At 43.1% G+C, this 14,378-nt stretch overlaps 1 protein-coding gene and 1 non-coding gene across 2 annotated transcripts in view; both read right to left on the bottom strand.

The window, feature by feature from the left end:
• Positions 1 to 635: 635 nt before the first annotated feature.
• On the bottom strand, positions 636 to 798 carry LOC132975048 (U1 spliceosomal RNA). Its single transcript, XR_009673222.1, has one exon. It is a non-coding gene; the product is annotated as a U1 spliceosomal RNA (small nuclear RNA).
• Positions 799 to 1,506: 708 nt separating this feature from the next.
• Positions 1,507 to 14,378, bottom strand: part of bmpr1ba (bone morphogenetic protein receptor, type IBa) — an 84,713-nt gene continuing 71,841 nt past the window's right edge. The window contains exons 4-13 of the mRNA XM_061038885.1: positions 8,394 to 8,556; positions 8,112 to 8,211; positions 7,205 to 7,307; positions 6,274 to 6,370; positions 5,833 to 5,971; positions 4,631 to 4,823; positions 3,675 to 3,972; positions 3,374 to 3,549; positions 2,521 to 2,651; positions 1,507 to 2,434 (exon numbers count right to left, since the gene is read on the bottom strand). Coding sequence (XP_060894868.1) covers positions 2,309 to 2,434; positions 2,521 to 2,651; positions 3,374 to 3,549; positions 3,675 to 3,972; positions 4,631 to 4,823; positions 5,833 to 5,971; positions 6,274 to 6,370; positions 7,205 to 7,307; positions 8,112 to 8,211; positions 8,394 to 8,556 — 1,526 coding nt within the window. The 3' untranslated portion in view covers positions 1,507 to 2,308. The remainder of the gene's footprint in view (positions 2,435 to 2,520; positions 2,652 to 3,373; positions 3,550 to 3,674; positions 3,973 to 4,630; positions 4,824 to 5,832; positions 5,972 to 6,273; positions 6,371 to 7,204; positions 7,308 to 8,111; positions 8,212 to 8,393; positions 8,557 to 14,378) is intronic.

Raw genomic sequence — 14,378 nt, 5'->3', positions numbered from 1 at the left:
AGCAGTGGAACACTTTATTGGACAATGTTCAACCTTTTACTGGATAAAAACACAGCGTTACACTACAGTAGGTGAAGATTTAAAAAAAAAAAAGGCACAACAACCAAAGGGAAGGAAAGGGCATGTAGAACAAAACTATTCTGCCACTGTGACTAATCATCCGCATATTTTAGTTCGCATAATGGAATTAAAAAAGTCAAAAGGAATGGAGTTATGCCATTTTGGCACAATCTTAACTGGCATTGCTCTGATGGCAGGCTAATGTGGAAGACATAGCAGTGTGCAAGCTGTGGTAATGAAAGGTGTTCGGACATTAACTATTTCATACTTCTGTTCAAGCTTCCTCTTACTTGACTACTTCTAATCAACAATTTAAATTAGCCAGGGAAGTCGCCTGATAGAAGCAAGAGGATCAGTTGTAAAGACTCTGTAGAAGGGTTGTCACAGTACCACATTCTGACACATCAGTAAAAAATGTGAAAAGAAGTCCTAGGCACCAAGTGTTGGGTAACTTCTGGTTTTTAAATCACCAAAAATTGCAGACAAACTCTTGCACACTGTCTTAATTGCACAAATACATTTGCAACATTTTGATACATCAGAATCAAAATCAAAACGTTATTTGGGAAAAAAATCAGGGGAGAGTGCAGAAACAGCCCCCCACTGCCACAAATTATGCAGTTGAGATTCCCACATTTGGGGAGTTTGCACAGATCAGCCCTGCCGGAGTGCTATGGCTGGGCCTCGCCATGGGTGAACCACCTTCTTGATCATGATACCTCCCCTGACCATAAACAGTGTCGAAGCATTTGTGCATCTTAGATTTCTTCTGGAAATGTAACTTTTGCACTTTGATTGGATGCAAAAAGGACTGGAGAAAAGCCAGTATGCCAACCTGTGAATCTGAATGGAACACTGCTGCTCTTTGGTTCGCTCATGGCATTTTGGATTTAAAATATAACTGAAGATCTCTGTTTTCAAAAAAAGCTGGTACTTTTCCTTACTTTCGATCATTCTTACAACGGGGACTATATATCATTTTAAAACACGAGGTATCAAGAAGTATCCAAAGTTTAACCACCTTACACCGCAGCAATTTGATTCCAGAGCTGCGAAAAGTTTACTATGCTGAGAGTTCAGCTTGTACTTTAATTTACGAGCATGAGGCCGTGTGGTGGTGAGAAAACAGTGACCTTGTGATGTCCACAGGAGGAATCTCACAATGTGGGGATGGCTGAAGATGTTTCATACATATATATTTTTTTAGAGTTATAACTTCTTCTGTTACCACTCGACTAACACCGACACAATTCAACACATTTACAGTAGATCTTTAGAAGTCACCACTACAGTTAGGAGATTGCCTTGTCAGACTCCCTCCTGTAATTACTGTGGAGCACCTACAGGTGGCAGCGTTCTGCTTCACTGGCTCCAGTCCTGTAGCAGCACCTGCTCTCCTCATGTAGGGCAAGGAAACGCTCACATATAGAGGCTCGACCCAGCAAATATTTCTGACATAAACACTTTATTTTTTTCAACATTTAGTATTAAAGAGTTTGAATTTTACATGGAAAAATCTGTTAGCAACTTTCCTAACTGACCCAAACTCAAAAATACACAAATTCTTCAGTGTCTACAAACATAACCAGCATAAACAGAACTTTTAAAGCATCAAAATACACATTTGTTGTTGTTTTCTTCTCTCTGTCACATAGTGTCAGTCAGTCATTGGAACCAAAAACAGTCAGATTAAGAGTGACAAAAAAAAAAGTGTTCAGTCCAATTCACGACATACAGGCAGTAGTGGACGGTCAGTGTTTCCAGAGGAGGTGTCATGCTGCGATAACGCACATCCTTTCCGTTCTATCAGTCGGACCTTCATCTACAGGTAAGGTAGCTTTCACAGAAAGCACTCAGATTATTCCACTCACTGGTCAGTAGCTTGTTTGTGTTTCTCTGCAGCTACAAGGCCAAATTCAATCTATTTCTCCAACAGGAGCAGGAAGCTGCTTTTAGAGTCCTTGTACTACTCTGAAATGAAAACGGCACTCCACACAGGGCCTATGTAGGGCCTTTGTAGTTTAAGTTTACTATTGTAGTCCTGTTCCATGTTTTTCAATGACAGGGGGGAGTTCTAGGCATCTACACTCAAAGTTTGTGATCCTCCGATCTCTGAGCGATGATCTTGCTTCCTGTGTCTCCTTAAGGACGAAAAAAAAAGAAAGTGGGGCCTCGACCAGCGGCAGTGTGATAGTTAATGCCCTTTCAATGTGTGAGGAAAAAACCACACACATCTGGCAGTATCCGCTCACAGCTTTATGTCCTGCGATTCTGACATCTTTGCAAGTGTCTTTTTGACCCGTAGGGCTGTGAGGCGGCAGGCGGGGCTGTGGGCCCAGCACTCTGTCATCAGCTTCCCCATCTGTCTCAAACACTGAGGAGAGACATGTTAACATGTTAGAGAGGTCATTCATGTGTCTGATTCTTTATGTCTCTGAAGCACATTTTAAAACGTTTTACCTCGTCGCTGGTCCATCGGTTAGGAAAGGACGGTCGTAGTTTCTTGATGCACACCACCTCTCTCATGTCTTCATATGACGGGTCTGTGGGAACCAACTCATGGTATGGTAACTGGTACTCTTCAAGGATCCCTACGATGAGAAGGGGACAGAAGAAAGACTGTAAGAGGGATGTGAGCAGAGCATGTATCAGACGCTACTCGCAACATGGACTCGAGTAGTAGAGACTAGAGAGAGTAGATCATCCACTAGTTTATCCATCTTACTTGGCGATTGTAGAGGGATAAATAAAAGGATATCAAGGCAAAAACAGACTGTTTTAAAACTTTAAAAACAGTCTGCCAATATACCTGGGCGGTTGTAAATATACCCGCAGTTTTTTTTGCTTTAGATTTGATAATGTCTGATAGAAAAGAGCCCTAATTTTAAAAACTGTAAGACCATCAAAAAGCACAAGTAGATATTTTGGCAGCCTACTTTTTATAAGAGGAGATGTGCAAAGACCATAGACTGTAAATATTAATGTTTGAAGCCTGAGTGACATCAGCCATATGTTCCTGCAGGGGGCTCTGGAGGCTCATCAGCAGCAGCCGCTATGTTGGAAATCCTGTCTCAGTCTAACTTTCAGTCAGCCTAACGACAGACTGAGAGCTGGAGCTGAGGCGGGTTTTAAACCTCTTGACGAACCGTTACATCGCGCCCAGCTGTCAATCATGTCACTATGAATAACAACATAATCGTTTACAAACTCCAAACACTCGACGAACTGCAGGATTTTGCACTTCCAAAAAGGCTTAATTTTTCAAGACCGGAGGTTGCCGCTTGGCAAAGACACACAAAAAAAAGTAGTTTACCTCCTGAGACACAACGTCGAGCGATTTCCCAGAGAATGAGCCCGAAGCTGTACATGTCGGCCATGATGTACGACTGAAAATGACTCCTGTTCAGAGTCTCATCCAGCACCTCTGGAGGCATGTAGCGCTTTGTACCCACCCGGGTGTTGGGAGGGATGTCTACCTCGTTGGTGTCACTGCAGGGACGGAGATATTAGACGGGGACAATTAGAAAATGGAAGATCAAATAATCCACTGACATCCTTCAAAATATTACAGCTCACGATCATCTGATTATAAATCATCTTCCCGACTCTCTCACCTGATGAACTTAACTGCCAGTCCAAGGTCGGCTATGCAGCAGGTCCCGTTTCTTTTCACCAGAATGTTCTTACTCTTCAGATCCCTGTGGGCGATGGCAGGTTTCCCCTGGGTGCCAAAGATCTCAGTGTGAAGGTGACAGAGTCCCGACACGGACGAGTAGGCCAGCCTCAGCATGGCTTTACTGTCCAGAGTGGTGGATTTGAGGTAGTCGTACAAAGAGCCGTTTTCATGGTAGTCTGTGATCAGGTAGAGCTGAGTCCAGGAGCCGGTTCCTTTGATATCAGCGGCTATAAAACCTGTGAATCGGGAGGGAAGGGGGCGAGAAGAGAGAGAGAGGGAGAGCTGCAGTGAGGTCACTCTGTAAATCACAACTATTTTAGTGCAGCTTCATGTGAGGCAGACTTTAGAAAACTTAATGTAGCCTCCGGTTGTCGATGCATTATGCACCGCAGCATCTCGTCTGTCTCCTCGTTTACTGGCAAGTGATCTTTTGCTCCTGTGCTTAATTACTATGCGTCTTGTGCTGTTTAATTATGCAAGCTTGTGTCTGCAGTCGGTTGTTGTCTACTTTATAATTGTGTGTGTGTTGTGGTGTTGGGTCTCCTGGCTATAATTGATCTGTTTTGGTACTTGGTGCTGTGTGGTGCAGCATAGTTAAGGACTGGTAAATTCAATTCCAAGACTTTTTATTGGTTAGTTTTTCACTTTTTGCCTGCTAGTTCATGCAGTTCTTTTTAAATAAACCGCCTATCGATACACCAGTTAATCCATATATGTGTCTGTGAATGAAGTGTGTCGAAGGGTTAGAGAAGACTTATTCACGCCTGTCCCTTTAAATCGCACAAAAACACAAAAAAGTGTTTTATTGATTTCAAGAGAAGGAAAAATTTAGAAAAAACAGATCTAAAGATGAACAGACAGATGCCTTCACAAGACAGAAAGCGTTCTCCTTACCCAGTATGTTCTCGTGTCTCATCAGGACGGTCTGGTAGATCTCCGTCTCTCTGAACCAGCTGGCCTCCTCGGTGGTGAAGAAAACTTTGACGGCCACTTTCTCTCCCCTCCATCTTCCCATCCACACCTCGCCGTACCTCCCCTTGCCTATCTGCTTCACCATCTGGATCTGCTTGGCTATCGTTCTCTGCACCTGTCGAGGAGAAGGGGATGGAGACGGTTGAGTTTTTTCACCCTGCCAGCCCACCTGATGATGTTCATATTACGACTGGTGCAATCTTCATGCATCTAATGAAGCTGCTTCATTTTCTTTTCTGCTCGCCATTTTGTACTTCTCCACTCATTCATGGAGACTGTGAATATGTCTAATAACATGTGGCTTTGATGAAAAATGCAAAAGCTGTCTCCCGCTGTGAGGGACCTGCAGGGGCGCTGTTTGTCAACAGGCAACCTGCGGCTCCAGACCAGTAGGGGGCCCCCAAAGCAGCGGCCTCAAATGTGCAATTGCAAAGTGGCCCATCTGACAGCACTCGTTCTCTTTGCTGAATGAATTGATTTTTGCCTAGGGCCCCAACAGGCTCTAGATTCGTCACTGGGGAGATGTGTGCATATGCAACTCAGGAAGATTTCAACGTCACACAGTCCTTACATTTTCCAGAAATTTCCAGGAGTGCACGTGTGAAAAGGGCTTCAGAATAGACTTTAGATTCATGATTGTTTTGCACTTTATTTCAGCACATGAAGCACCAAACGTTTCATTAAGAAAAAGCCAACAATGTAGGTTTTGTGACATAAAGTCGATAAATAACTCTTCTTGTAAAAGATTGATTTCATTTTTCTTTCGTCTCCATCAACACTGAAACTTTAAAGTGCATTAAAACAAACACTCAAATCTTATAGTCTGTCTTAAATCATCCACCATTTCCGCTCCAAACAATGTAGTAAATAAGAAAATACATGACTTAAAATCTTATGAGGTATGATGCCATGCGTCCTTCTGATTGACTGTATCTCTCAATGATTTTATAAACTACTTTTTTGTCAATAACTTTTCTGCACTCTTGTAAAGATCTTTGAACTGCAATTTAATTTGTCTGAAAGGTGCTATATAAATAAAGTTGGATTGATTGATTGATTGATTGATATCTCAGTGCATCTGTTTTTATTGAACAGGAATTTGAGCTGCAATTTGAGAGTCTCACCAACAGAGGGAGCCCTGAGCCTGAGCCTGAGCTCTGAGACTGCTCTATCAGGTCCTTCAGAGACTCTCCGGGGGGAATGTAGGTGTCATCCTGCTCCAGGCCGATGCTGTACCGAGGACGGGACTCCTGCCGCTTATACCTGTCCGCACACACACACACACACACAGAGAGAGAGAGAGAGAGAGAGAGAGAGAGAGAGAGAGAGAGAGAGAGAGAGCGAGAGAGAGCCAGAGAGAGAGAGAGCCAGTGAGCTTACAATCTAAAAATCAAACAGGTTGAAGATGAAATGACAAAGGGAATAAAATAATTAAGGAAGCATACAGTACGCTGCATGCATGAGAAGTTTAGGGGATTTAAAGATGAGGCTTTATACGGGAAGGAAAGGAGTGAATGATGTGTGTGTGTGTGTGTGTGTGAGTTTCATAGGAAAGTGGAATTAACCTGAAGTAGCAGAAGACAATGATGACGGCCAGGATAATGCTGCACACGGTGACTGAGATCAGCAAGGCCATGTGGTGGATCTTTCCATCTACATAGACTGGAGGGGGGGGGGGGGGGGGGGGAGGAAGGGGAGAAATAGAGAGGTGAGGATAAAGTCAGCAGGGATAGAAGAAGAAAAGGGGCCAGAGAATATTTGTCATTTCTCTTTGACTCTCGATGATCCACACTAATCTCATCAAAGGGCAACGTCCAGATATTTTGTGAGGAAATCATTTTCTGCAGCACGTCTGATATCCCCGATGTACAAAAAGGGCGAGCCACAGAAAGAACATTACACCGAGAGATCAGTCATCCTCACAGGTCATTGGGAAAAGAACTGGTGTACAGTAAATCAAGTACAAATCATATTTCACTCATCAATTTTTCATTTTCTTCTGGCACACACTCTCCTCCCTCGGGGGCCCCCAGTCGACAGCGAGAGGAAGCCCTCGGTATTAGTCGATGAATTCTCTTTCCTGATCCCCTCTGATAGGGTTTCAGATTGATGACTGTTGCCCCCCGGTGTCTGCTGCTGCGGCTCGTGATTTCCCTGGGAATCTAAGCTTACTGTCTCTCCAATACACAAAAGGCTTCTCACACTCACACATGGAGGATAGTGTTTTACACAGCAGAGACCTCAGCAGCTACTGCGAGCTGCACGACAGCTTTGACAGCAACTCCCCCCCACTTTAGCTGTCTTTTGACTCTGACAAAGCCATGCTATCTCTGTCTGTGACTCCGGTGTGCTAACACTGTCAGCCACAGTTCTGGGCCCCTGTCTGGATCACTGTCCCTGTCACCTGCCAACCGGACGACAAGGGGGGAACCTCGGCGGGTCTCTTTCTTGTGTTTCATGTTGCAGAAAAAGACGGGAGGAGAAAGATGAACTCACGAGGCGGCTTCAGCGGTGGCAGCGTGGGATGCAGGTTTTTATTACAGTAATCCTGGTCCGTGCAGCACTCCAGAGATCTCCTCTGACGGGAGTTCCCCGTATCCTGGAAGACAGAGAAGAAGAGTATTTTTACATCGCAGGTTCTTTTCCACTTTTTCTGTTCATTTAAACGATTACAAGATTAAGATATAAAAAATTCAATTATGACAACTGAATAAATGCTCCTATTGTTTAATCCACAGTCACTTCATTAAATGTGAAGAGGGTCGTCATGATACCAGATTTATAAACTATAAAACTATAAATGTTTCTACACCACCGCAACTAAAATAGCAGTTCTCTAGACTCACATTATCGAATAAATTCTAATTTTTTAATTGGCTAATTTAATGAATTGATCTAGAAACACAGTTAAACAGTGAGTACAGTATGTTATTCTTCTTTTCTCTAGTCCCTCAGTTAAACAACTTTTATACGTGAGGGGAGGAGTCAGCCGGCCGTCCGGGCGATGTAAACAAACTGAAGATAGAACTCTGAAAACTCTGAAAACATCACAGACAGTGGGACTCGGGTGTTACACCCATTGTAGACAGTCATGACTCACAGAGTTATTTTCAGAGGATATACTTGATTTCTATTATATTTAAGTGTGAAAAAAAAAAAAATATAGACTATATAAAGACTTTAAAGCAGACAGAGGGTTGTTGGATTTCATGCTAATTACACAAAAAGTGGATCTGGAAATATATAGACACAACAGTCCTGTCAGGTTTCAATCATTGGCATCTACGTTCTTGTGATTCTTCACATCCACGTTGAATTAGTCACTGACATTTTAAAGATCAGAGATAGCGGATAGAAAAGTGAGAGCGTTATGGGGGATTGCATTGTGACAGTTTCTACTCACCCTGCACTGAAACTCTGATCCGACCAGCCCGAGGCATCCTGCAGTCAACACGGGTACCCCTCCCTCCTCCTCCACCATGGTGAAACAGTAACCATCCGTCCTGAAACACAAAGAGAAGCTTCACTAACTACAAAACATATATAAGCCCCGTCTGTGGATGCATGAGCAAATCCCCTCCAAATATAGATTTTTACTTTCTGTTTTATTTTGGTCTCCAGTGCAGGTAAGATGGTGACCAGTACATGTATGTATGTAAGCATGTGCAGATGTTTCCAGCAGTACCTGCACGTGTTATTGGTGGAATCGTCAGGACAGTGATGGTAACAGTGACACCACAGCAGTCTTTGTGAGGATGAAGCGGGAGCTGTGCTGCCACTCGCCTCCTTCCCACTCTCCACCGCCTCCTTATTGGACGCTTTCAGCAGCATGCTGTCCAATATGTTTCCTATAAAAAGCAAGACAAAGAAGGAGACAGTTAGCAGGGCAAGAGAAAAAACTAATTAAAATCTGATCTATGGGCCGGTAGTAGCCAAGTGGTTAGAGTGCGAGCCCCATGTACGGAGGCTATAGTCCACCAAGCGGGCGGCTCAGGTTTGAATCCGACCTCTGGTTCCTTTCCCTCATGTCATTCCCCTCTCTTTCTCTTTATCCCATTTCTGACTCTGTCCACTGACCTATCTCTAAAAATAAAGGCATAAAAAAAACCCCATGAATCATAGAGGGTGCATCTTTACACAGGAAGCAGCACCAACACCGCCGGGGGTGGTCAGCGTTTTCTATTATTAATGCCATCATATGTATGGACTCATGCTGCTGGGGGCTGTTTAGAGAAGATCTGCAAAATAAAAATAAAAAACAGCAGGATGTAGTAAGCTTCATGCATAATGAAAACCACGAGTCGAACAAAAAGGTCTATTAGGACTGAGGGAAAAAAATGTGCAACAACTTTTAGAGTGCAAAGAGATGAGTCATGTATTTAAAAATTCTGTGAAATGTAAAAAAACTAAGAAAGAAAGTGTATGAGCTAGACCTCCGGGATAAGAGAAAAACATGCAATGTGCAATAATATTATTCAAACTAGCAATTATAATATGGAGTGTAATCAACGCACACAAATTGAAGCATGCATGTTAGCTTTTTTTAAGTCTCTAAAGTCTACACGCTGGTTTTTAGGCATTAAACAATGTGTGTGTGTGTGTGTGTGTGTGTGTGTGTGTGTGTGTGTGTGTGTGTGCAAAATAATTTCTATTGATTCCAAAATATTTTTTCCCCTCACTCAATTGGCACCAATTAATCTGAGGGCAGCCAATAGCAGCTTGATTTTCATCCAGCTGATTAGAAAGAGTGTGACAGCCTGGTGCTTATGGTGCATTCATGTGGTGTGGGATACGTCGGAAAAAAACAAGTTTCCGAGTTGTAAAAATGCACATGGACATCGGCTAAAGTCGGAACAACAACTCGGAAACTCAGAAAATAATTTAGGTGCCCGACTTGCCCACTTGACGTCAGATTCTGATAATATGTTTTGTAAATTCATGTATTGCACATCAACTTTTTGCTCAAATATAACTCATAACAGAGACATTTTACAGGGTTTGACTTTATCACAGTGTTGGTCATTCTGTGGGCTTGACTCCTACTGTGTAGAAATAAAAACAACAAAACAGTTCTTCATTTAGTTAAATTTTGTGGACATGATATGAAGTTAAAAAAAGTTAAATCTCAAAATATTGTATCGCAATTCTCAGCATATCGCACAATGTTTAAAATTGCAATAATATTGTATTGTGACTCGAGTATCACAATAATATGAAATCATGGGGCCTCTGGTGATTCCCACCCCTAGTTATTACAACGTCAGTGCTGAGGCTCACGCTACTCTCATGCACCGCAACACTTTCTGTTCCTTCTGATCATGCAGCGCTGCATCATTAAGCCTTGTACGATGCTGAAACGTTCAATATGAATCAGTCAAATGTTATTTCTGTCTTCTAAATATAGGTTATTTATATCCTGCATTACAATGCTAAATGCTCTTTGCTTTGCTCCTCTGATTCTGCAGCTGCTTGGAGCTCTTCCTAAGCCCCGCCTCCACATCAGCATCCACCTGCAGGTTTGTGTAAAGTTCCCTCAGGGGGGGGCCCAAGTTTAATATCTCTGCTCTCCAGTTCCCCGTCGCTGTGCTGGTCTACGCTCGCCAAGACGGAGAATATAAACTCTGTATTCACAGGATGAATCTATTCCACATGAGCTGGCAGACTGAACAGGGAGCACAATACGACTCACATTATGGAGACACAATTGAATCCGCCAAAATAAAAAAAAATAAAAAATAACAGGGAAATGGAAAAAAGGAAATTCAAGAAAGAAAAATATGCAACAAAAAAAGTAACTCTGAGAACACCTGATACTGAGAAATGTGTCCACTCACAGCAAATGTTGTTCTTTCTACTCTTACAGCTGAGAGAACTGAGCCTTTGTATTCCCACTTATCAGATTTCAAAAGAGCACCTGTTTGTCACTTGAGGGAAAGAAAAGGATCACGGAAGTGTCTTTCCTTCATGGCTTTTAAGATTTTCATTCATTCCAGCGTGATCATTGAGACCAGATGCGGAACAGCTGCGAGCGCTGAGAGTCCTTCCTCTCTGAAATAAACTACAAGCAGATCTGAACTCTGAGCAGACTTCTCTTAAACTCCTCTTCCTCAGTGCAACATGTTTACGAGAGGAACCGTTCTCACAAAGAATCTGGACCCGTAAACAGGACAGCATGTGAGACAGCGCACACGGAACAAATCATTTCAACAAATGCTAAGCTGTCCTCACAGTGAAACGGTGACATGCAGTGCAGCGGAAGAGATGGAGATAACCTTCAAAGACATTTAAAGCACAAGAAGTGCATTGAGCTTCCTATAGGTCAGAAACTACAGAACATGTTTCACGCTGAGAGAAGAAATGGTTGTGTGTAAGCATTTTCTGTGCACTGGGAAACTTTAAAATTACCCTCAACTTCTCAGGAGTTTCTATATTTTGTTGTCGATAGATGTGATACCAGATTGTTCTCAAGTGAAACAGATGGAATATAAGCTGTCAGGAAGAACGACTCTGTGATAAATATCCTCAAAAATAAAAGCCAATATGTGACCACAGTCGTAGCTGTGAGTTCCTGCTGAATGGGACACACAACGAGGATAGGATAGGATAGGATAGTATTTTATTGATCCCCAAAGGGGAAATTCGGGCGTTGCAGCAGCACAGACAAGTAAGCTCAAAATACAAAATACACATTAAACAGAATAGATTAGATAAGATAAATACAAATAGGGGGTATGTACAAGTACAAAATGAATGAGTGATGAAGTAAACTGCAGGGAATTGAGACAGTATGTGCAGAGAATGACAAGATAAAGTGACAAGTGATGATTAAAGTGACTTGGTATGATACATAGCAGCAAGTAATGTAAACAGCAGAGAAGCATGCTAGTGTTAGAATGACTCAGCACTAGCATGGCAGCTAGGCCACTTCATAACTCTGATTCAGTCTGGTGATTTTTTCTATGCAAGAAATGACCCCACACGGGGTAACTAAAGCCGTTTTCACCTGAAAATATCTAGATCATTTCAGGAGGCTTGCTCCTATTGGCTCGAGGTGAATTCTCCGGAGAATATCCTGCAGCGTTCTCACATCAGCTCACTCAGACTTGCTGCTGAAAAAATACTAAAGGGGTCTGGCAGGAGAAACTCTGGGTGAAGTCTGAATGAAAAATGTGGCTGTTAGCGTTCACACATTCAGCTCCTCCTGGAAATATCAGGAGTTTTTCAGGAGTTTTCTGCAAGTGTGAAAACACATTTTTGGAAACAGGTGTCGAAGCCCTATCGTATGGAATCGTGACAACTCTTACTGTATCTTTGATTTAATATTCCACTCTAAATAATAATCCCTTAAGCTAACTAGCCAGCAGGAGCCTTGTTTCCGCGGTGTGTCTCTCTCCGGGCTGTGGCTAATGACAGACAAGGTGCTTTTTCACCAGTCAAATTACTAACAAAGTTGAAGCGCTCATAAAGAAGCCTCACTAATGAACGACAAATTGGACGAGATGGAAACTTAAAAAAAAAAGGTGCGGTGTATTTTCAGGGTGGTTACAGGCCGTCAGTCAAGTGTCAGATAATGAGGAGGTATCTTCTCTTTCATCTGAGCTCAGCTGTCTCTCACTAAACATCAAAGAATTCCCTCCAGGGGACAAAACGCTTAGAGCTCCCTGACGTACTGAAACACACACACACACACACACATTTCCTCACACGTTAGCTTAATGTATGTGCATGTGTTTCAAATCCGTCGCGACATTTCTCTTGTTTTTATGCTTTAGAGTTTGCCACTGATCTAAAGCTTTGATTTTTTCTCCTTTGTGCTACAATCAAGGCGGCATTGCTCCGTTGTCTGCGCTCGTTCTTTCGATTCATGTTGAAGTTGCTAAATGTGAGCTAACACCAACGAAGAAGAAGCCCTGTGATGTGACGCGACGTTGGTTTTCTAACCTCCAGCAGGTCTAAATCTGTCTGCCGTCGTTACATCACTAAGGATAAAGTATGTGTGAAGTGAAATAGTCCTTCTTGATCTTCATAGAATATTATGAATCATTACAGTCTCTTTAAATATGTCACTTAAACCGTCAACGATAAAACAACTTTGGCAAATTCTTCCAAACAGGCATCGAGCGCCTCCCTTCCTAAATGTGTCTCTTGTACACACTGATAATGTGTTGACAATGCTGCGAGAGAGGGGCGGCGGGGTTTAAAGGGGTCACATTAACAATTGACCGATTTGAGAGAAAGGGAGCGAGGAAGAGTAGGAGGGGGGGAGAAGAAAGGGGGGATTAACAAACGAGAAGTGACAGAGCTGCGGGGAACTGGTGGGCAGTTTAGCAGCACACAGAGGGGACAGAGCAGAGGCCACTGGCCTTTTCCACCCTTTCTCTCACTCCGTCTCCCCCTCCCTCCCTCACCTCCTCCGTCCTGCTCCCTAAAAGCTCACTCGCTCCGTGCCGAGCTCCCTCTCCCTCTTTTCTTTGTTCTATATCTTTTTCTTTCTTCTTTTTCAACATTCAAACTAACTTGTGTTTTTTTTCCTACGTGCTTATTTTGCCGCCGATCTATTCTTCTCATCTCCCACGCGGCTCCTTCTTCTCATCGTCCACTCTCTGTGCCCTGTCCTCCCTGCGTGAGTCCGCTGGATAGTCATGTGAGGTGCTGCTGTGCTGTTGACAAAACACAAAGCCTTTCACATCCAGCCTGCACCTGGGATCCCTGGCTACTGCTCTGTGTGAGTGTGCGTGTGTGTGTTTGTGTGTGTGTGTGTGTGTGTGTGTGTGTGTGTGTGTGTAGGAGAAAGACAGTAGGAGATAGATGATAGATAACAAAGAGGGGGTAAAAAAAAAGAAAAGCCACAGCACACACTGTAGACAAAATGTAGTCATTAATGCTTCTTGCTCAAAGTGAATTTTCTGATTTCGAACCAGAAAATTCAGGTTTTTGCTGCCAGCTAGTCAGCAAGTGTTTCAATTAGTGGACTTATCAATCTTCAAAAGTCATCTCCCTTGCTTGTCGCACGAGAGAGCACGGCTCAGAGGGAGCTCCACTTACACACACAGTCAGACATGCACACACACACACAGCGCTGCGCCTGTCCCATCTTGCCCCTGTAACGCCTCTGTTTCAAACCCCGCAGACGCTACAGAGGGGGGATCACTTCGCCCCCCCCTTCCCATTACTCCTCTGCTACATTAATATCGGAGGTGAAACAGTGATGTCGATGCCATGCCTTGAAACAGTACACTGTAAAAAAAAAAAAAAAAAAAAAACATTTACGGTATTTTACGGTAAAATACTGTGATTGCCAGAATTTTACCGTAAAAAAGACGGTGACAATGCATAAGAGATTACGGTATATTGTTTGGGCAACCGTACATTTTGCGGTATTGTGAATAGAGCTCTTAACACAATCCAGTATCACACCACTTTCATCTTACTTCCCTTCTTCTTCTCTTCTTGATTGTCTCATATTCTTTTCTCTCTGCCCTTGACCTCTCCGACTACCAAAAAGTTTGTAGAAGCAAGAGTCTGCTGAATGTTTCATTTGTCCCGAGGTTATTATGTGCATGTTTTCAATGAGCCATGGTCCATCTGTCCGGGGGAGGGGGAGCGTGACCAAGGTCAAATATTTTGCTGTTTTAAAAAGGCAAGGAAGGCTCTAACCCTGAATGTTCCC

Source organism: Labrus mixtus, chromosome 5 (assembly GCF_963584025.1).
Source record: "Labrus mixtus chromosome 5, fLabMix1.1, whole genome shotgun sequence".
In the NCBI taxonomy this organism is placed as follows: Eukaryota; Metazoa; Chordata; class Actinopteri; order Labriformes; family Labridae; genus Labrus; species Labrus mixtus.
The sequence above is the reverse complement of the archived record's forward strand: the minus strand, read 5'-3'. Positions and strand labels throughout refer to the sequence as shown.